Source organism: Erythrolamprus reginae, chromosome 1, assembly GCF_031021105.1.
Source record: "Erythrolamprus reginae isolate rEryReg1 chromosome 1, rEryReg1.hap1, whole genome shotgun sequence".
In the NCBI taxonomy this organism is placed as follows: domain Eukaryota; kingdom Metazoa; phylum Chordata; class Lepidosauria; order Squamata; family Dipsadidae; genus Erythrolamprus; species Erythrolamprus reginae.
Window position 1 is genome coordinate 413,126,818 of NC_091950.1, and position 21,425 is coordinate 413,148,242.

At 43.2% G+C, this 21,425-nt stretch overlaps 1 protein-coding gene across 6 annotated transcripts in view; it reads left to right on the forward strand.

Annotated features, from left to right (window-relative positions):
• Window positions 1–21,425, forward strand: part of NF1 (neurofibromin 1) — a 416,066-nt gene that overhangs the window by 276,456 nt on the left and 118,185 nt on the right. For 5 of the 6 annotated variants that reach the window (XM_070735304.1, XM_070735307.1, XM_070735308.1 and 2 more), the window contains 3 exons: window positions 9,197–9,629; window positions 13,107–13,447; window positions 17,904–18,106. In XM_070735304.1, the coding sequence (XP_070591405.1) occupies window positions 9,197–9,629; window positions 13,107–13,447; window positions 17,904–18,106 (977 nt within the window). The remainder of the gene's footprint in view (window positions 1–9,196; window positions 9,630–13,106; window positions 13,448–17,903; window positions 18,107–21,425) is intronic. The other variant, XM_070735306.1, reaches the window with a different exon arrangement.

Below are 21,425 nucleotides of genomic sequence, written 5' to 3' on the forward strand. Positions count from 1 at the left end.
TAAGGTCCCATAGAGTTGGCGTTCTCCAGGTCCCGTCGACCAAACAATGTCGTTTGGCGAGGCCCAGGGGAAGAGCCTTCTCTGTGGTGGCCCCGGCCCTCTGGAATCAACTCCCCCCAGAGATTAGAACGGCCCCCACCCTCCTTGTCTTTCGCAAACTACTCAAGACCCACCTTTGTCGCCAGGCATGGGGGAGTTAAGATATTCCTTCCCCTAGGCCATTACAAGTTATGCATGGTATGTTTGTGTGTATGTCTGGTTTTTTATAATTAGGGCTTTTAGTTGTTTTATTAAATTGGATTGTTACATATTGTCTTTTACTATTGTTGTTAGCCGCCCCGAATCTGGGGAGAGGGGCGGCATACAAATCCAATAAATAAATAAAATAATAAATAAGTAAACTTAGCCAAGGGCTACCAGCTGGTTGGGCGCTGATCATGATAATTTTACATACAGTGTATATAAACTGTGTCTTGTCTATACACACGTATACACCTCATATTATCTACCTTTGCCATGTGAGCAAACACAGAGATGGCCCATACGTACATAGATGAATATATGTGCACAGCAGAGGATCCTAAATCGTAGGATCCTCTGAATAAATACTTTTGAAAGCGTCAGGGTAAGATGAGAGTACATTTTTATCAAATGAGCTCTCTGAATCTTATTAATGATGATAATCTTTCCAAACAAATTTATGATCTTATGCAGCTGCGGCACCAAAAGTATTTTAAAAAGCGTTACACCCCAGTTGTGATTAGTCAGAAAATGGTATTTTTCTTTTTCTTTCTTTTTTTAAATATATTTTTATTATTTTTCAAAAAAGACAAACAAAGATAAACAACGTTAAACATTTAAGGAGCTGCCATTGCTCCGCTTGTCGTAGAAGTCTAACTAATACAAAAATATAAAACCCTGACTGTTGTCAGATCAATACAGAAATGTCACACGTGTAGATTACATTTTTATTAAATTTAACTCTATTTTTGTTATATTAATCATATTGATTAAATTTCTTTATCTATAAAATATCATATACTTATTGAAAAAGATAAAATATAAAAGATGTAGGAAAAAATAACACTTCTAACTTTATCACACTATAAACTATTTCACTCTATCTTAGAAATCTTCAAATAGTTATACATTCTTACTTATTTAATTTTTAATACATAGAAACATAGAAACATAGAAGTCTGACGGCAGAAAAAGACCCCATGGTCCATCTAGTCTGCCCTTATACTATTTTCTGTATTTTATCTTAGGATGGATATATGTTTATCCCAGGCATGTTTAAATTCAGTTACTGTGGATTTATCTACCACGTCTGCTGGAAGTTTGTTCCAAGGATCTACTACTCTTTCAGTAAAATAATATTTTCTCATGTTGCTTTTGATCTTTCCCCCAACTAACCTCAGATTGTGGCCCCTTGTTCTTGTGTTCACTTTCCTATTAAAAACACTTCCCTCCTGGACCTTATTTAACCCTTTAATATATTTAAATGTTTCGATCATGTCCCCCCTTTTCCTTCTGTCCTCCAGACTATACAGATTGAGTTCATTAAGTCTTTCCTGATACGCTTTATACTTAAGACCTTCCACCATTCTTGTAGCCCGTCTTTGGACCCGTTCAATTTTGTCAATATCTTTTTGTAGGTGAGGTCTCCAGAACTGAACACAGTATTCCAAATGTGGTCTCACCAGCATTCTATATAGCGGGATCATAATCTCCCTCTTCCTGCTTGTTATACCTCTAGCTATGCAGCCAAGCATCCTACTTGCTTTCCCTACTGCCTGACTGCACTGTTCACCCATTTTGAGACTGTCAGAAATCACTACGCCTAAATCCTTTTCTTTTGAAGTATTTGCTAACACAGAACTGCCAATACAATAGTCAGATTGAGGATTCCTTTTCCCCAAGTGCATTATTTTACATTTGGAAACATTAAACTGCAGTTTCCATTGCTTTGACCATTTATCTAGTAAAGCTAAATCATTTACCATATTGCCGACGCCTCCAGGAATATCAACCCTATTGCACACTTTAGAGTCATCGGCAAATAGGCAAACCTTCCCTACCAGACCTTCCCCTATGTCACTCACAAACATATTAAAAAGAATAGGACCCAGAACAGACCCTTGTGGCACACCGCTTGTAACCTGACTCTGCTCAGAATACTCACCATTCACAACAACCCTCTGGTGTCTATGCTTCAGCCAGCTGCAAATCCATTGAACTATCCAGGGATTAAGTCCAATCTTCACTAATTTATCTATCAGCTCTTTATGTGGAACCGTATCAAAGGCTTTGCTGAAGTCCAGGTAGGCAATATCCACGGCACCACCTTCATCCAACACCTTTGTGACATAGTCAAAGAAATCAATGAGATTAGTCTGACATGATTTGCCTTCAGTAAAGCCATGCTGATTTGGGTCCAATAATTTATTGTTTTTTAGGTGCTGATTTATCCTCTTTTTCAGTAGAGTCTCCATCATTTTAAAATTCCACCAATCATATACTTTGTCCCATATTTTATAAAATTCTGTTTCAATTTGATTATTCAAACGTTTTGTCATCATATCTAATTCTGCACATTCTATAATGTTTTGAAATACTTCTACATCTTTTGGTATTGTCTTTTCTTTCCATGAAAATGGTATTTTTCTAATCCTAGAACAATTTCTGATTCTAAGCGCATTATTTAAACTGTACGGAAAAATAATCCAGGAAGCCCTCAACTATTCCTTGGTTAATGTACTACCTATACCTCCAGATTTGGAATCCAGATTTGGTTAATATCTGCAAATATCTGTTGCACTAAATGCCTCCAAGATCTTATCTTCCTCCAGAAACAACAGTGAATTTTTTAAACTAGGTTAGAATAACTGCTTTAAATGAACTTGTTGATATCCCGAAGGTGTCTACATATTTCTGCTCATCTCCTCCTAATCATTTGGATGCTTCTGGACACATCCAATTAAGTAGCAGGACACCACATTTCAGCTCCCAGCAAATTAAGCGTCTGAATTATTATCTCATTAAATAGCCAGGCTTGTAAGTGGAATGCCAGTAGTTAACTTAATTACAATAGCTCTGCTCTTATGGGTGACCTTATTCTCATGTTTAAGCATGGGTGTAATGTGAACATTTGCAGACTGGACAATTCAATAGGGACTTCATGTGGAACTTGTTCTGAGAGAGAGTTTCCGATTTGTTTGTCAATGTCCGATGGGCCCAAATTTTTTGAATCATTGATAGACTCTTTTTTGTTTTGTTTTATCTATGTTCACCATTGAATTTAGTGGGAAAACTCTGTGTGTGATCTTTGAAGCCCCTTGTGTCATCATGCAGATTTTCAAATGAGCAACGAAGTGATAGGTTGAGATTGTAGGATCAATAATGGGGTGTGGTGACTCAGCAGCTAAGATGCTGGGCTTGTCCATTATCTCAGGGACCGCCTTCTGCTGCACGAATCCCAGCGACCAGTTAGGTCCCACAGAGTGGATCTTCTCCAAGTCCCGTCAACTAAACAATGTCGCTTGGTGGGACCCAGGGGAAGAGCCTTTTCTGTGGCGGCCCTGGCCCTCTGGAACCAACTCCCCCCAGAGATTAGAATTGCCCCCACCCTCCTTGCCTTTCATAAGCTACTTAAAACCCACCTCTGCCGTCAGGCATGGGGGAATTGAGATCCTCTTTCCCCCTAGGCCTTTACAATTCTATGCATGGTATGTATGTATGTTTGGTTTTATATTAATGAGTTTTTAATCGTTTTTAGTATTAGATTACTATTGTACACTGTTTTATTGTTGCTGTTAGCCGCCCCGAGTCTCCGGAGAGGGGCGGCATACAAATCCAATAAATAAATAAATAAATAAACTTAGCAGCCCAGGTTCGAGACCTGAGTTGCCATGCCATGGGGTGAGCTCCCATCCTTGCCCCAATTCCTGCCAACCTAGCAGTTATTTTTTTTAAAAAAAATATCTTTATTAATTATTTACATTAAGAAAAAAAAAGAAACAACACGACATTTACAGAACAAAAAAGAAATTACATAAGATTACATAATTACATACATACATACCCTCAAGACAAAATAAAGCATTACGCTTTATACATGAGTTTTTTTTGGTATCAGAACTTAGTAGTTGCACCTGCTAAATTGCAGGATAATTGGTTTTTGCAGCTTATTCATTTATAACAATTTTCCCCTATTTATTAATATACATAAATCTCGTGTTTATTAGTATCCATTTCTTTGTGATTACTTTCATTTCCTCTATATTTTTCCATGGTATAATGGTGCCTTGAAACGACAATATTTACTTTTAACAACAGTTTGATTTTTCTCTCTTAGTTATTTGTATAATTTGCGTTGTTATTATTATTATTAGTTATTTTTATTTTATTAAAAAAACAACAATAACCTAGCAGTTCAACAGCATGCAAATGCAATTAGATAAATAGGTACCACTTCGGTGGGAACGAAACAGTATTCTGCGACATAATACCAATAGCACTTAGACTTATATACCGCTTCACAGTGCTTTACAGCCCTCTCTAAGCAGTTTGATGTTGGCCACGTTACCACGGAAATGTCTTCAGACCGCGTTGGCTCAATGGCCATGAAAACGAGGTGAACACCACATCCTATACTCAGCAACCACTAGTAGAGTAAAATCCGCAGGGACATCCTTATCTTTTTTTATAGGGTTAATAATATTCCTTTCTGATTCATAGATCTCCGTGTCTTAACAGCATTCCCCAAGAGGGAGAAGAACCTCATTAACTAAATGGTCATTTGCTGGGAATTGTGGGGTTGCAGCTCATTGCATATGTTTGGAGAAAGTGATCTATTCTAGACTTGTCCCACCATAGTGATGCCCTAAGCTAGGAATGTCGAACTCAAAGCCTGCAGGCTGGATCCAGCCCATGGGGTGCTTAGATCTGCTCCATGGGCAGCTCTGGAAACAGCGAAGTTTCAGCCTGTGGTGCCTCTGCCAGCAAAAAATTAGTTTTCCAGACAGCTTGGAATATGAATATGTGTGTTTCTCAGCATCAGGCATGGAATTATTACTTATGGGATCAATTGAGCCATATGTATATGTTGTGTTAGATTTTAATGTACTATATGATTGTATCATTGTTGTTTTATTTCTATATCCAACCCACAGGCCACACGTGGCCCTGGACAGCTAGTAAATGTGGCCCCACAAGATTTATAAGTCTCTAACATTATTATATGATTTATATACATGATTTCTGTATACAGTATTCTGTTTATATGTGGCCCAAAACAATTCCCTTCATTGCAGCCTAGACCTGCCAAAAGGATGGACTACTGTGTTGTATCCTACATACTTCTTATAATCACTTGACTAAATTAACCTATACCAGTGTTCTCAATTATTTTGTTACGTCCCCACTAGGAAGAAGTAAACATTTCGCATCCTCCCCCAACTTTCCATCAGGGCGATTGTTTGCAATATTCATCATGTTTTCGCTGAAAAAACTCAAGGGGCTTATCAGTGTGATTGGGGTGTAATGCCTTTAAGTGACACCTTAATTTATTTGGCTTCATGCTGTCCACTGCCAACATTTTTAGACACAGTCAACATACCGATCTTTCCTTGTCTCCCACCGTAGTCACAGTGAAACCAAGCGCTACAAACGCTTCGTCATATTTCCTCCTCTTTGCTTTCGGGAGACTTACATTTGTCTCATTATCTCCGTCTCTCTCCTCCTTTCTTTTCAACCCCATTAAATGTTTTTCTAGGGTGCCTCTTAAGGGTTTGTTATATGCACTTCATATCTCTTACTCTGTGCTGTGTGCTATTGTTCAGTGCAAAAAATCCCTCCTCCCTGTGGCAAAAAAAGCACATGTCCCAGGGTCACACCCCCACCCCGCCATTGCTACACACACGCATACACCGGGGGGCCCGCCCCACTATTTGAGAAATACTGATCTATATACAGTGGTCCCTCGATTTTCGAGGGTTCGAACTTCACGAAACGGCTATACCACGGTTTTTCAAAAATATTAATTAAAAAATACTTTGCTGTTTTTTCCCCTTTACCATGGTTTTTCCCGCCCGATGACGTCATACGTCATCGCCAAACTTTCGTCCGCTTTTAATAAATATTTTTTTAATAAACTTTAAGAAATAAACATGGTGAGTAATAATCTAAATCAGCGGTCCCCAAACTACGGCCCGCGGGCCGGATGCGGCCCGCTGAGGCTATTTACCCGGCCCGCAGCAGCGTGCAAGATTTTACCATATAATATACTAAGTTCCCGAATCTCCCCTCCACTCTGCTGCTGAGCGTCTGGCGGCGGCAAGGAAGAGGAAAGCCAGGGGGCGGGCAGGAAAGCACCCTATGGCAGAGCAGCAACAGTTCCTCTCCCTAAAGGCGAGAAAGATATTGGCCAATTGCTTTCCTCCCCGCCCCCTGGCTTTCCGCCTCCTCTCCAGACACTCAGCTGCAGACGGTCTTGGTCCCTCCTGCTTTTTTTTTTTTTTTTTTTGCATCGGTGAAGTTTGCGCGCGTTTGGGCACTTTTGGTGTTGGGGGGGTCTGCTGCGGAGAGGGAGAGAGAGAGAGAGAAAGAGGGAGACATAGAAAGGGAGTGAGAGAGAAAAATAAAGCAAGAAAGAGAGGGAGAGAGAGAGCGGGAGAGTGCTGCTTTTTTGCTTCTTCGCTGCCCCGCAGGGAGCCTGGAAGCCCTGCAAGAGTGTCTGGAGGGGGCAGTAAACAATTTATCAGGACCCCCGCGCACTAACTTGTTAACGGCCACACCGTCCCGGCCAGGCAACGGGGAGGCCCTCCCGATGCTTGCCCGCCGCCCAGGCCCCGCGCTTGGAGCCGGAGGCGACGGGCCTAGCCCGGCTTACTTGGCCCCGGCGCGGCCGAAGCACGGGGCGGAGTAGGCGGCGGCGGCTGCTTCAGGCCCGCCCCCGAGCTGAGCTTCCTTTGGCTTCTTTCGAGGCAAAGCTGCAAAGCTCACCTGCCGCTTCGAAGGAAGCCAAAGGAAGCTCAGCTCAACGAGGACCGGCTGTTGGTCCCTTGAAGCTGCCGCTGCCCACTGCAGAGATCCCTTCGCCCGAACGGAGGCGGCGACGGCGGGCTCAAGGGACCAAGAGCCGGTCTTTCTCGGCGCTGAATTGTTGCAGCCTCTGACTCCGCCTCCGGGCGAAGGGATCTCCTCGGGGAGAAAGGAAGGAAGCCAAAGGAAGCTCAGCTCAACGAGGACCAGCTGTTGGTCCCTTGAACCTGCCGCCGCCTACGTTCGGGCGAAGGGATCTCCGCAGTGGGCATTGGTGGCGGTGGCAGCTTCAAGGGACCAACAGCCGGCCCTCCTTCAGCTGAGCTTCCTTTGGCTTCCTTCCTTTGGCTTCCTTCCTTTCTCCCCGAGGAGATCCCTTCACCCGGAGGCGGACTCAGAGGCTGCAACAATTCAGCGCCGAGAAAGACCGGCTCTTGGTCCCTTGAGCCCGCCGCCTCCGTTCGGGCGAAGGGATCTCTGCAGTGGGCAGCGGCAGCTTCAAGGGACCAACAGCCGGTCCTCGTTGAGTTGAGCTTCCTTCGGCTTCCTTCGAGGCGGCAGGTGAGCTTTGCAGTTTTGCCTCGAAGGAAGCTCAGCTCGGGGGGCGGGCCTGAAGCAGCCGCCGCCGCTGCCTACTCTGCCCCGCGCTTCGGCTGCACCGGGAGCTCTGGTGGGCGCGGGGCAGCAGGGCAAGCCACGAAGGTGGCGCAGCGTGGGTCAAGCGGGAGGGCACAGCAGTAGTCGTAAGGCGGCGGTGGAGTGGTTGGCTGCAAGGCACCGGCGGCGGCTGCTTGATGTGTTGCAGGACGCCGTACATTGCTGGCGCTGCGCTGGGCATGGGGCTGGCACCTCCGTCCTGGGCCAGCCAGCAGGCCAGCGCCAGCAATGTACTGCGACCCGACGTCGGTGCCACCGTCTTGGGAGCTTCTGCTTGCAACCGACTGCACCGCGGCGTGTTGCAGGGCAGAAAAAGAAAGAAGAGAGGAAGGAAGAGAGAAGAAAAGGAGAGAGAGAAAGAAAGCAAGAGAGAAGGAGAGAAAACAAGTGAGGGGGGAGGGAATGTGAGAGAGAAAAATGAGAAAATGATGGCGGGAAAGAACGAGGGAGAGGGAAAAAAACAAATGAGAAAGAAGGGGAAAAGGGGAGAGGGAAGAGAGAAGTGGGAAGGAGGGAGGGAGGGAAAGAAGGAGAAATGGCAGGAAAAGGAAGGAAGGAAAGGAGGAAGGAAGGAAGGAAGAAGAAATGGAGGGAAGAAAGAAGGAAGGAAGGAAGAATGAAATGAATGGAGGGGGCGGAGGAAGGAAGGACTTTTTTTGGGCGGGGGTGTAAATTTTTTTAAATTTTTCTCAACATACATTCAACCAATACAATGTACCATCTAATTTTCCCTGAATAAAATGCGGTATTTTGTCAGTAACTAATATCAATCATCAAAAAAGTTGCAAAAGTTTTTTTTCTAATGTTGTCATCCAGGTACATACTTTTCTTTTAATTAAATTCCCTCCTTAATGTTCCTTCAAAAAGTACAACACCAATTATATTTCCAACTTATTAATCATTATGCCAAAGTGCTTCCTTCTTTATATATTTTTCTATAAATATTTTATACATTTTTCTATAAACCAAGAAAACCTTGTTTAGCCAATCAGATGTTAACAAAAGAAAATTAAAAACAAAACATAAACATGTATGAATTTCAGACTTCTTCCCCCCCCTCTAAATAGTACATTCCCATTTTGTTTTTTAATGTTAAAACAAGGTATGCGCAGTGTGCATAGGGATTTGTTCATAGTTTTTTTTATAGTCCGGCCCTCCAACAGTCTGAGGGACAGTGAACTGGCCCCCTGTGTAAAAAGTTTGGGGACCCCTGATCTAAATGGTTACTAAGTGAATGAGAAATTGCAGTTTAGGGGTTTAAAGTGTTAAGGGAAGGCTTGAGATACTGTTCATAGCCAAAAATAGTATATTTACTTCCGCTTCTCTACTTCACGGAAATTCGACTTTCGCGGGCAGTCTCAGAACGCATCCCCCGCTAAAATCGAGGGAACACTGTATTCACAATTAAATAAATCAAGACATTAGATTTCCGTCGTTATTTATTATCTGTTGTTATAATCGATTATATAATTGTGATTTATCTTCCTCCACCTAGGTTTAAGACTGGCCAAATCAATGGTGACCTGCTGATATATCATGTCTTGCTGACGCTGAAGCCTTACTACGCCAAGCCATACGAGATCGTAGTGGACCTCACTCACGCCGGGCCCAGCAACCGTTTCAAAACAGACTTCCTGTCCAAGTGGTTTGTAGTTTTCCCAGGATTCGCTTATGAAAACGTCTCTGCTGTCTTCATCTACAACTGTAACTCGTGGGTGAGGGAGTACACCAAGTACCACGAGCGGCTCCTGACGGGCCTGAAAGGCAGCAAGAGGCTCATTTTCATTGACTCGCCCGGGAAATTGGCCGAGCACATTGACCACGACCAGCAGAAACTTCCGGCGGCCACTTTGGCTTTGGAAGAAGACCTGAAGGTTTTCCACAATGCCCTCAAACTGGCCCACAAAGACACCAAAGTTTCCATTAAAGTAAGTTGTTATTATTATTATTATTATTATTATTATTATTATTATTTATTATTTATTGGATTTGTATGCCGCCCCTCTCCGCAGACTCGGGGCGGCTAACAACAATGATAAAAAACAACATGTAACAATCCAATTTAATAAAACAACTAAAAACCCTTATTATAAAAACCAAACATACACACAAACATACCATGCATAACTTGTAATGGCCTAGGGGAAGGAATATCCTAACTCCCCCATGCCTGGCGACAAAGGTGGGTCTTGAGTAATTTGTGAAAGACAAGGAGGGTGGGGGCCGTTCTAATCTCTGGGGGGAGTTGATTCCAGAGGGCCGGGGCCGCCACAGAGAAGGCTCTTACACTGGGGCCTGCCAAACGACAATTTTTGGTCAACGGGACCTGGAGAAGGCCAACCCTGTGGGACCTTATCGGCTGCTGGGATTCGTGCGGTAGAAGGCGGTTCCGGATGTCTTCTGGCCCAATGCCATGTAGGGCTTTAAAGGTCGTTACCATAACTTTGAATTGTTGCCGGAAACCGATCGGCAGCCAGTGCAGACCACGGAGTGTTGCAGAAAGTTGTGTGCTTTTGATCTCCAGTTGATTGTGTTTGGGGTGTTTTACCACAGCTTTTCCCCAATCTGGTATCTTGCAGTAAGTGCTTCTCAACCATAGCCTCTTTAAGAGGAGTGGACTCAAATCTAGGATTAGAATAGAACAGAGAAAGGACTTTGAAGGTCTTTTAGTCTAACATCCTGCTCAGGCCGGAAACCTTATACCAGTTCAAACAAATGGTTTGTCCAATCGCTTCTTAAAAACTTTCAGTGTTGGAGCATTCACAACTTTATTTATTTATTCATTTGTCCAATACACAAATACATAGGAAGAAAAATAGACACGTGGTAATATAAAAGAGGGTGAAAGTGAACTTAGAGGAGAGGATATATGAAAGGAAGAGAATATATATGATAGGTGAAAGAAAGGAAAGACAATTGGACAGGGGACAAAAGGCACATCAGTGCACTTATGTACGCCCCTTACTGGCGTCTTAGGAACCTGGAGAGGTCAATCGTGGAGAGTCTAAGGGAGAAATGTTGGGGGTTAGGGGTTGACACAATTGAGTCCGGTAATGAGTTCCACGGTTCGACAACTCGATTGTTAAAGTCATATTTTTTACAGTCAAGTTTGGAGCGGTTCGTATTAAGTTTGAATCTGTTGCGTGCTCTTGTGTTATTGCGGTTGAAGCTGAAGTAGTCATTGACCGGTAGGACGTTGCAGCATATGATCTTGTGGGCAATACTCAAATCGTGTTTAAGGCATCGTAGTTGTAGGCTTTCTAGGCCCAGGATTGTTAGTCTATTTTCGTAGGATATTCTGTTTCGAGTGGAGGAGTGAAGGGCTCTTCTGGTGAAATATCTTTGGACATTGTTCCACTGGTTAATTGTTCTGTCAGGAAATTTCTTCTTTGTTCTAGGTGGTTTCTCTCCTTTATTTTATTTTATTATTTTATTTTATTTTATTTTTTATTAATTAATTAATTAGATTTTTATGCCGCCCTTCTCCTTAGACTCAGGGCGGCTTACAACATGTTAGCAATAGCACTTTTTTAACAGAGCTAGGCTATTGCCCCCACAATCCGGGTCCTCATTTTACCCACCTCGGAAGGATGGAAGGCTGAGTCAACCCTTGAGCCGGTGATAAGATTTGAACCGCTGACCTACAGATCTACAAGTCAGCTTCAGTGGCCTGCAGTACAGCACTCTACCTGCTGCGCCACCCTAATTTCCATCCCTTGCTTCTTGTCCTGCCCTCAGGTGCTTTGGAGAATAGATTGACTCCTCCCTTTTCTTTGTGGCAGCCCCTGAGATATTGGATCACTGTTATTATGTCACCCCAGGTCCTTCTTTTCATTAAATTAGACATGCTCAGTTCCTGCAACCGTTCTTCATATATTTTAGGCTCCAACTCCCTAATCATCTTTGCTGCTGTTCTCCGCACTCTTTCTAGAGTCTCAACATCCTTTTTCCATCATGGCGATCAAAATCGGATCCACACATGTGGCCTTAACAAAGGCATTATAGCTAGAGGTATAACAAGCAGGAAGAGGGAGATTATGATCCCGCTATATAGAGCGCTGGTGAGACCACATTTGGAATACTGTGTTCAGTTCTGGAGACCTCACCTACAAAAAGATATTGACAAAATTGAACGGGTCCAAAGACGGGCTACAAGAATGGTGGAAGGTCTTAAGCATAAAACATATCAAGAAAGACTTCATGAACTCAATCTGTATAGTCTGGAGGACAGAAGGGAAAGGGGGGACATGATCGAAACATTTAAATATGTTAAAGGGTTGAATAAGGTTCAGGAGAGTATATGCACCAAGACAAATTCCTTGTATGTCCAATCACACTTGGCCAATAAAAATTCTATTCTATTCTATTCTATTCTATTTTTAATAGGAAAGTGAACACAAGAACAAGGGGACACAATCTGAAGTTAGTTGGGGGAAAGATCAAAAGCAACATGAGAAAATATTATTTTACTGAAAGAGTAGTAGATCCTTGGAACAAACTTCCAGCAGACGTGGTTGGTAAATCCACAGTAACTGAATTTAAACATGCCTGGGATAAACATAGATCCATTGTAAGATAAAATACAGGAAAATAGTATAAGGGCAGACTAGATGGACCATGAGGTCTTTTTCTGCCGTCAGTCTTCTATGTTTCTCTGTTTCCTCCCACCCAAACTCAATGCTTAATGAATGTTTTAAATTATTTTAGGATTTTTAGGGTTGTTTAAAATTATATTAATTGGATTAGATGTGCTACTATGTTTTTATATATGTCGTGAGCCGCCGCGAGTCCTCGGAGAAGGGCGGCATACAAATGCAATTATTTATTTATTAATCAGATTTGTATGCCGCCCCTCTCTGCAGACTCGGGGCGGCTCCCAGCAATAATAATACAATGTAAACAAATCTAATATTTAAGTTAATTTAAAACCCCAATTTAGAAACCAATCATACATACTAGCATACCATGCATAAATTTTATAAGCCTAGGGGGAGGGAAAGTATCAATTCCCCCATGCCTGACGACAGAGGTAGGTTTTAAGGAGCTTACGAAAGGCTAGGAGGGTGTGGGCAACTCTGATATCTGGGGGGAGTTGGTTCCAAAGGGTCGGGGCCGCCACAGAGAAGGTTCTTCCCCTGGGTCCCGCCAAACGACATTGTTTAGTTGATGGGACCCGGAGAAGGCCAACTCTGTGGGACCTAACTGGTCACTGGGATTCATGCGGCAGAAGGCAGTCCCGGAGATATTCTGGTCCAGTGCCATGAAGGGCTTTATAGGTCATAACCAACACTTTGAATTGTGACCGGAAACTGATCGGCAACCAATGCAGTCTGCGGAGTGTTGGTGTGACATGGGCATATTTAGTATTTAGTAATAATAAATAAGTAAATAAATGCCTTCCACAGGTTGGCTCCACAGCTGTCCAGGTGACTTCAGCTGAGCGCACCCGAGTCCTGGGCCAGACCGTGTTCCTGAACGACATCTACTACGCTTCTGAAATAGAGGAGATCTGCCTTGTTGATGAAAACCAGTTCACCTTAACCATTGCCAACCAAGGCACCCCTCTGACTTTCATGCACCAGGAGTGCGAAGCTATTGTACAGTCCATCATTCATATACGGACACGATGGGAATTATCCCAGCCCGACTCCATACCGCAACATACGAAAATCCGTCCCAAGGATGTGCCAGGAACCCTGCTGAACATCGCCCTGCTCAACCTAGGGAGCTCAGACCCAAGTCTACGGTACGTCTCGCTTGCATTGGTGGAGGGATTTTGGAGGCCTCGTTTTGAATGAGTCCAGCTGCGGGTAGTCCTCGACTTACGACCACAGTTGAGCCCAAAATTCCCATTACTTAAGCAAGACAGTTGATAGGTGGGTCGTGCCCCGTTTTGTGACCTTTTTGCCACGGTTGTTAAGCGAATCGCTACAGCCATTAAGTGAATCATATATGTAAGGCCAATCTTACTTCTCCCATTGACTTTGCTTATCAGAAGCTTAAAAGTAACAATAGGAAGGTTAAAAGTAACAATCCCCAAACCATGGGACCTCACCATCTTTTAATATACAGTGGTACCTCTACTTACGAACTTAATTCATTCCGTGACCAGGTTCTCAAGTAGAACAGTTTGTAAGAAGAAGCAAATTTTCCCTATAGGAATCGATGTAAAAGCAAATAATGTGTGCAATTGGGGAAACCACAGGGAGGGTGGAGGCCCTGTTTCCTCCCAGGAGATTCTTAGAGAGGCCCCATAGAGGCTTCTCCCTGCCTTTTTCAGCCATGTTTCCTTCTAGGAGATTTCTAGAGAGGCCCCACGGAGGCTTCTCCCCGCCTTTTCTGGCTCTGTTTCCTCCCAGAAGATTCCTAGAGAGGCCTCATGGAGACTTATCCCCACCTTTTTTGGCCCTGTTTCCTCCCAGGAGATTCTTAGAGAAGCCCCATAGAAGCTTCTCCCTGCCTTTTCCAGCCCTTTTTCCTTCTAGGAGATTCCTAGAGAGGCCCCATGGAGACTTATCCCCACCTTTTCTGGCCCTGTTTCCTCCCAGGAGATTCCTAGAGAGGACCACAGAGGCTTTTCCCTGCCTTTTCTGGCCCTGTTTCCTCCCAGGAGATTCCTAGAGAGGCCCCACAGAGGCTTCTCCCCATTTTTTTTGGTCCTGTTTCCTCCCGGGAGATTCCTAGAGAAGCCCCCCGGAGGCTTCTCCCTGCCTTTTCCTGTTACAGTTTTGGAGGGACGGCTTTGTAAGTGGAAAATGGTTCTTGAGAAAGAGGCAAAAAAATCTTGAACACCTGGTTCTTATCTAGAAAAGTTCGTAAGTAGAGGCGTTCTTAGGTAGAGGTACCCTGTACACTTGGTACGAAGCCCTCAAAGTTTGATCATGTGACTCTGGGAGTGCTGCAATGGTTATGTGTGAGAACTGGTCATAAGTCCATAAGTTTCTTCAGTGCCCTTGTAACTTAATGAACGGTCATTAAATGAATGGTTGTAAGTCAAGAACTGCCTGTATGTAGACCACAGGTTTGGTGTTCTGCACAGCCAGAATTTCTTCCACTTCCAAATTCTCGTTTTTCTTTAACTCGATACCGAGGCTGATTCTTTCCGCCTACCCTTTTCTCCCTCTTATAGGCAGTCCTCAACTAAAGGACACAGTTGGAGCCCAAAATTTATGTTGCTAAGTGAGAAATTTAATTTTGCCCCATTTTACAATTTTTCAGGCCACATTTGTTAAGCAAATCTGGCTTTCCCATTCCCTTTGCTCATCAGAAGGTCGCAAAAGGGAATCACATGACCCCGGGACCCTGCAACCGTCATAAATATGAGTCGGTTTCCCAGCGTCTGAATGTAAATCACGTGACCATGGGGATGCTCCAACAGTCATAAGTGCGAAAAAACGATCCCAAGTCTCTTTTTTCAGTGCCTTTGTAACATTCAAACGGTCACAGAACAAACTGTTGCAAATCAAGGACTACCTGTGCCCAATTTGTTTGCCTTTCACCAAAAATTGTTTCTGTAAGGTGTATGTTGGGAGGGCAGGAGGAGAGGACATGTATCCAATTCCCTGATTTTTAGGGCTCAAAGTCAGATTACCCGGTTTGGAAGCGTTGTGATGAACGGAAAAGCTGGTTCTGATCAATTGATTAGCACGTTTTTTAAAAAATCTTTATTGTACTGTATACAAATACTTGCGGGGAATAAAAAGCAGGTAGGTTTGTTGTCACCCTTCAAAAGAGACTTATTTATTTATTTTATTTATTTATTGGATTTGTATGCCGCCCCTCTCCGGAGACTCGGGGCGGCTAACAGCAACAATAAGACAGTGTACAATAATAATCCAATACTAAAAACGATTAAAAACCCATTAATATAAAAACCAAACATACATACAGACATACCATGCATAAAATTGTAAAGGCCTAGGGGGAAAGAGTATCTCAATTCCCCCATGCCTGACGGCAGAGGTGGGTTTTAAGTAGCTTACGAAAAGCAACGAGGGTGGGGGCAATTCTAATTTCTGGGGGGAGTTGGTTCCAGCGGGCCGGGGCTGCCACAGAGAAGGCTCTTCCCCTGGGTCCCACTAAGCGGCATTGTTTAGTTGACGGGACCCGGAGAAGACCCACTCTGTGGGACCTAACTGGTCGCTGGGATTCGTGCAGCAGAAGGCAGTCCCTGAGATAATCTGGTCCGGTGCCATGAAGGGCTTTATAGGTCATAACCAACACTTTGAATTGTGACCGGAAACTGATCAGCAACCAATGCAGGCTGCGGAGTGTTGGTGTAACATGGGCATATTTGGGGAAGCCCATGACTGCTCTCGCAACTGCATTCTGCACAATCTGAAGTTTCCGAACACTTTTCAAAGGTACCCCATGTAGAGAGCGTTACAGTAGTTGAACCTCGAGGTGGTGAGGGTGTGAGTGACTGTGAGCAGTGAGTCCCAGTCCAAATAGGGCCGCAACTGGTGCACAAGGCGAACCTGGGCGAACGCCCCCCTCCCCACAGCTGAAAGATGTTTCTCTAATGTGAGCTGTGGATCAAGGAGGACGCCCAAGTTGCGAACCTTCTCTGAGGGGGGCCAGTGATTCTCCCCCCAGGGTAATGGACGGACAGATGGAATTGTCCTTGGGAGGCAAGACCCACAGCCACTCCGTCTTGTCGTGAGTTGAGTTTGAGTTTGTTGACACTCATCCAGGCCCCAACATCCTCCAGGCACCGGCACATCACTTCCACTGCTTCGTTGGCTGGACATGGGGTGGAGATGTATAACTGGGTATCACCGGTATATTGATGATACCTCACCCCATGCCCTTGGATGATCTCACCCAGCGGTTTCATGTAGATATTAAAGTTAGGTGAGTTTTGCTCCATGTTGCGACTTTTCTTGCCACGGTGGTTAGGTGAATTCACTGCGGTTGTTAAGCTAGCAACACCGGCTGTTAAAGTGATCTGGTTAAGTGAAGGTCACAAAAGGTGATGATGCTGCAACATTCATAAATACAAGTTAGTTGCCAAGCGCCTGAATTATGAATCACGTGACCCCGGCGACGCTGCAATGGTCGTAAGCATGAAAATTAGTTATAAGTCCCCTTTTTTGCTGGTGAAATTTTGAATGGTCACTAAATGAACTGTTGTAAATTGAAAAGTACTGTACCAGTAATCTCACCTGTTAGATTTATGGACAGCTATAAAAATTGATTATAAACTTAGGGAGATTAGCTTGACTACTGATTACATAGGATTTGCTCACAGAGAATGTAAAAAAAAAGGTAAATCATACTTTTTATTTATTTATTTATTTATTAGATTTGCATGCCGCCCCACTCCGGAGACTCGGAGCGGCTTACAACAACAATACATAGTACAAATCTAATGGTTAAAAATACAGTTTAAAACCCTTATTATAAAAAACAGTCATGCATCCCAAACAAACCATACATAAAATGAAACGGCCCGGGGGAATCAATTTCCCCATGCCTGACGGCAGAGGTGGGTTTTTAGGAGTTTGCAAAAGGCAAGGAGGATGGGGGCAGTTCTGATCTCCAGAGGGAGTTGGTTCCAGAGGGTCGGGGCCACCACAGAGAAGGCTCTTCCTCTGGGCCCCGCCAGACGACATTGTTTCGTCAACGGGACCCGGAGAAGGCCAACTCTATGAGACCTAATCGGTCACTGGGATTCGTGCGGCAGAAGGCGTTCCCGGAGATATGAAAACACAAATAATAATGTATTTATATTTCATATATTTACTTATATATTGACTATATATTTATTTATTTATTATTTGGATTTGTATGCCGCCCCGAGTTTTCGGAGAGGGGCGGCATACAAATCCAAATAATAAATAAATAAATAAAATAAATATTGATAAGTTACTATGAACAAACTCTAGGTAGTGAAAACGCTTTAAATTGTTGCCTTATTATCCTTTTTATGATGTTCACCATTTACATCGCACTATGGAATTTGCATTTTCTTTACTGTTTGTTTTGTCATTGTTTTTGTGTTTTGCTTTGATTTCTTTTTTGTTATATTTTTCTATGTCTTTTTTAATGTATATTCAATAAAGATTTTTTTTTAAAGAAATTGAACGAACGAATGAATGAATGAATAAATTGAATGAATGAAATCTGCTTCTGAACATAGACTTTCTGCACCTCACCGAGGAAACTTTTTTTTTTAATGCATTCCTTGTTTTTTGTTGCAGGTCTGCGGCCTATAATCTTCTCTGTGCCTTAACTTGTACTTTTAATTTAAAGATTGAAGGCCAATTACTGGAAACATCAGGTCTTTGTATCCCTGCAAACAACACCCTTTTCATTGTCTCCATTAGTAAGACTCTGGCAGCTAATGAACCCCACCTTACCTTAGAGTTTCTGGAAGAATGCATTTCTGGATTTAGCAAGTCTAGTAAGTAATGTTACTTCGCTTTTCCTGTTTGTATAAGTGTAACTATACACAACTATAAAATAACTAGTATCGCTTGATCTCTCCAATGAGGAAGTCAGCAGCGCAGATACTGGGGATAAATGGAGGCGGGGTGGCTGTATTAAATAATAGTTAATAATACAGGGAATCCTCACTAAACAACGATAATTGGAGCCAGAATTTCTACCCCAAAGCAATTTTCTCCAGCAGGTTCTGACGGGTTTTGGAGTCATCCTGATAGTATAGAAATTCATTTAAAATCTATTTCAGCAACTCATCAAGAATTGACCATCATATCAGTGTTTCTCAACCTTGGCAGCTTTAAGATGTGCGGATTTCAACTCCCAGAATTCAAGGCTGGCTGGGGAATTCTGGGATTTGAAGCCCATACATCTGTGTTAAATCATCCGCAGCACCACTGTCAAGGTAGACCTCAATTTATAACCACAATTGAGCCCAAAAATTATGTTGCTAAGTGAGACGTTGTTTAAACGGGTTTTTCCCCATTTTACGACCTTCCTTGCCACAGTTGTTAAGTGAATAATTGCAGTTGCTTATGGAGATTGTGATCCCGCTGTATGGAGCACTGGGGAGACCACACTTGGAATACTGTGTTCAGTTCTGGAGACCTCACCTACAAAAAGACAGTATAAGGGCAGACTAGATGGACCAGGAGGTCTTTTTCTGCCGTCAATCTTCTATGTTTCTATCACATTGCTTAGCAATTTGCAATCCTGATTCAATATCCATTGTTTTCATTGAGCGAGGATCATGAGTCATTAAGTAAGGACCTCCTGGAAACTTCCTGAGAGCCGCCAGCAAACAAAGTTGATGGGGAAGCCAAGGGATAATCAAAAGTCCCAGGCAGTTCTCAAGCGGGCCAGTGTAGCTGTGACATCAAAAGTATGGCGGGGAGCAAGGGGTGGCTGCTACTAAATGGGAGAGGGTGTGGCACTGGCCATTGTGACAGTAATGCAATAAAAATGAAGGCATTACATCAGAGGTCTTCAAATGTGGCAACTTTAAGACTTGTGGACTTCAACTCCCAGAATTCTCCAGCCAGCAAAATGAAGGCATTACATCAGAGGTCTTCAAACATGGCCACTTTAAGACTTGTGGACTTCAACTCCCAGAATTCTCCTGCCAGCAAAATGAAGGCATTACATCAGAGGTCTTCAAACATGGCAACTTTAAGACTTGTGGACTTCAACTCCCAGAATTCTCCAGCCAGCAAAATGAAGGCATTACATCAGAGGTCTTCAAACATGGCAACTTTAAGACTTGTGGACTTCAACTCCCAGAATTCTCCTGCCAGCAAAATGAAGGCATTACATCAGAGGTCTTCAAACATGGCAACTTTAAGACTTGTGGACTTCAACTCCCAGAATTCTCCTGCCAGCAAAATGAAGGCATTACATCAGAGGTCTTCAAACATGGCAACTTTAAGACTTGTGGACTTCAACTCCCAGAATTCTCCTGCCAGCAAAATGAAGGCATTACATCAGAGGTCTTCAAACATGGCAACTTTAAGACTTGTGGACTTCAACTCCCAGAATTCTCCAGCCAGCAAAATGAAGGCATTACATCAGAGGTCTTCAAACATGGCAACTTTAAGACTTGTGGACTTCAACTCCCAGAATTCTCCTGCCAGCAAAATGAAGGCATTACATCAGAGGTCTTCAAACATGGCAACTTTAAGACTTGTGGACTTCAACTCCCAGAATTCTCCAGCCAGCAAAATGAAGGCATTACATCAGAGGTCTTCAAACATGGCAACTTTAAGACTTGTGGACTTCAACTCCCAGAATTCTCCTGCCAGCAAAATGAAGGCATTACATCAGAGGTCTTCAAACGTGGCAACTTTAAGACTTGTGGACTTCAACTCCCAGAATTCTCCAGCCAGCAAAATGAAGGCATTACATCAGAGGTCTTCAAACGTGGCAACTTTAAGACTTGTGGACTTCAACTCCCAGAATTCTCCAGCCAGCAAAATGAAGGCATTACATCAGAGGTCTTCAAACGTGGCAACTTTAAGACTTGTGGACTTCAACTCCCAGAATTCTCCTGCCAGCAAAATGAAGGCATTACATCAGAGGTCTTCAAACTTGACAACTTTAAGACTTGTGGACTTCAACTCCCAGAATTCTCCTGCCAGCAAAATGAAGGCATTACATCAGAGGTCTTCAAACATGGCAACTTTAAGACTTGTGGACTTCAACTCCCAGAATTCTCCTGCCAGCAAAATGAAGGCATTACATCAGAGGTCTTCAAACGTGGCAACTTTAAGACTTGTGGACTTCAACTCCCAGAATTCTCCTGCCAGCAAAATGAAGGCATTACATCAGAGGTCTTGAAACGTGGCAACTTTAAGACTTGTGGACTTCAACTCCCAGAATTCTCCAGCCAGCAAAATGAAGGCATTACATCAGAGGTCTTCAAACATGGCAACTTTAAGACTTGTGGACTTCAACTCCCAGAATTCTCCAGCCAGCAAAATGAAGGCATTACATCAGAGGTCTTCAAACGTGGCAACTTTAAGACTTGTGGACTTCAACTCCCAGAATTCTCCAGCCAGCAAAATGAAGGCATTACATCAGAGGTCTTCAAACGTGGCAACTTTAAGACTTGTGGACTTCAACTCCCAGAATTCTCCTGCCAGCAAAATGAAGGCATTACATCAGAGGTCTTCAAACTTGACAACTTTAAGACTTGTGGACTTCAACTCCCAGAATTCTCCTGCCAGCAAAATGAAGGCATTACATCAGAGGTCTTGAAACGTGGCAACTTTAAGACTTGTGGACTTCAACTCCCAGAATTCTCCAGCCAGCAAAATGAAGGCATTACATCAGAGGTCTTCAAACATGGCAACTTTAAGACTTGTGGACTTCAACTCCCAGAATTCTCCAGCCAGCTATGCTGGCTGGGGATTTCTGAGAGTTGAAGTCCACAAGTTTTAAAGTTGCCAGGTTTGAAGACCTCTGATGTAATGCCTTCATTTTTATTGCATTATTGAAGTCCGCAAGTTTTAAAGTTGCCAAGTTTGGGGACCCCTGCTTTTACATGAAAAATGTACTATCAGTGATTTGGGAGAAGTGTGTATATAGGCAGATGCTTAATGAAATCAAGGGTTTTAGTGAATCCATGAGTGCAGCAATTAATAAAGGCAGATTTACATTGAAATATGAGAATTTTTCTTTAAAACACCCTGAAGAGATAGAGCAAAATACATTTCTACAAATCTGGCGAGTCATTAAAAACAACATGAGCCCCATCTCTTTTACAGTACATATGGAAATATAAC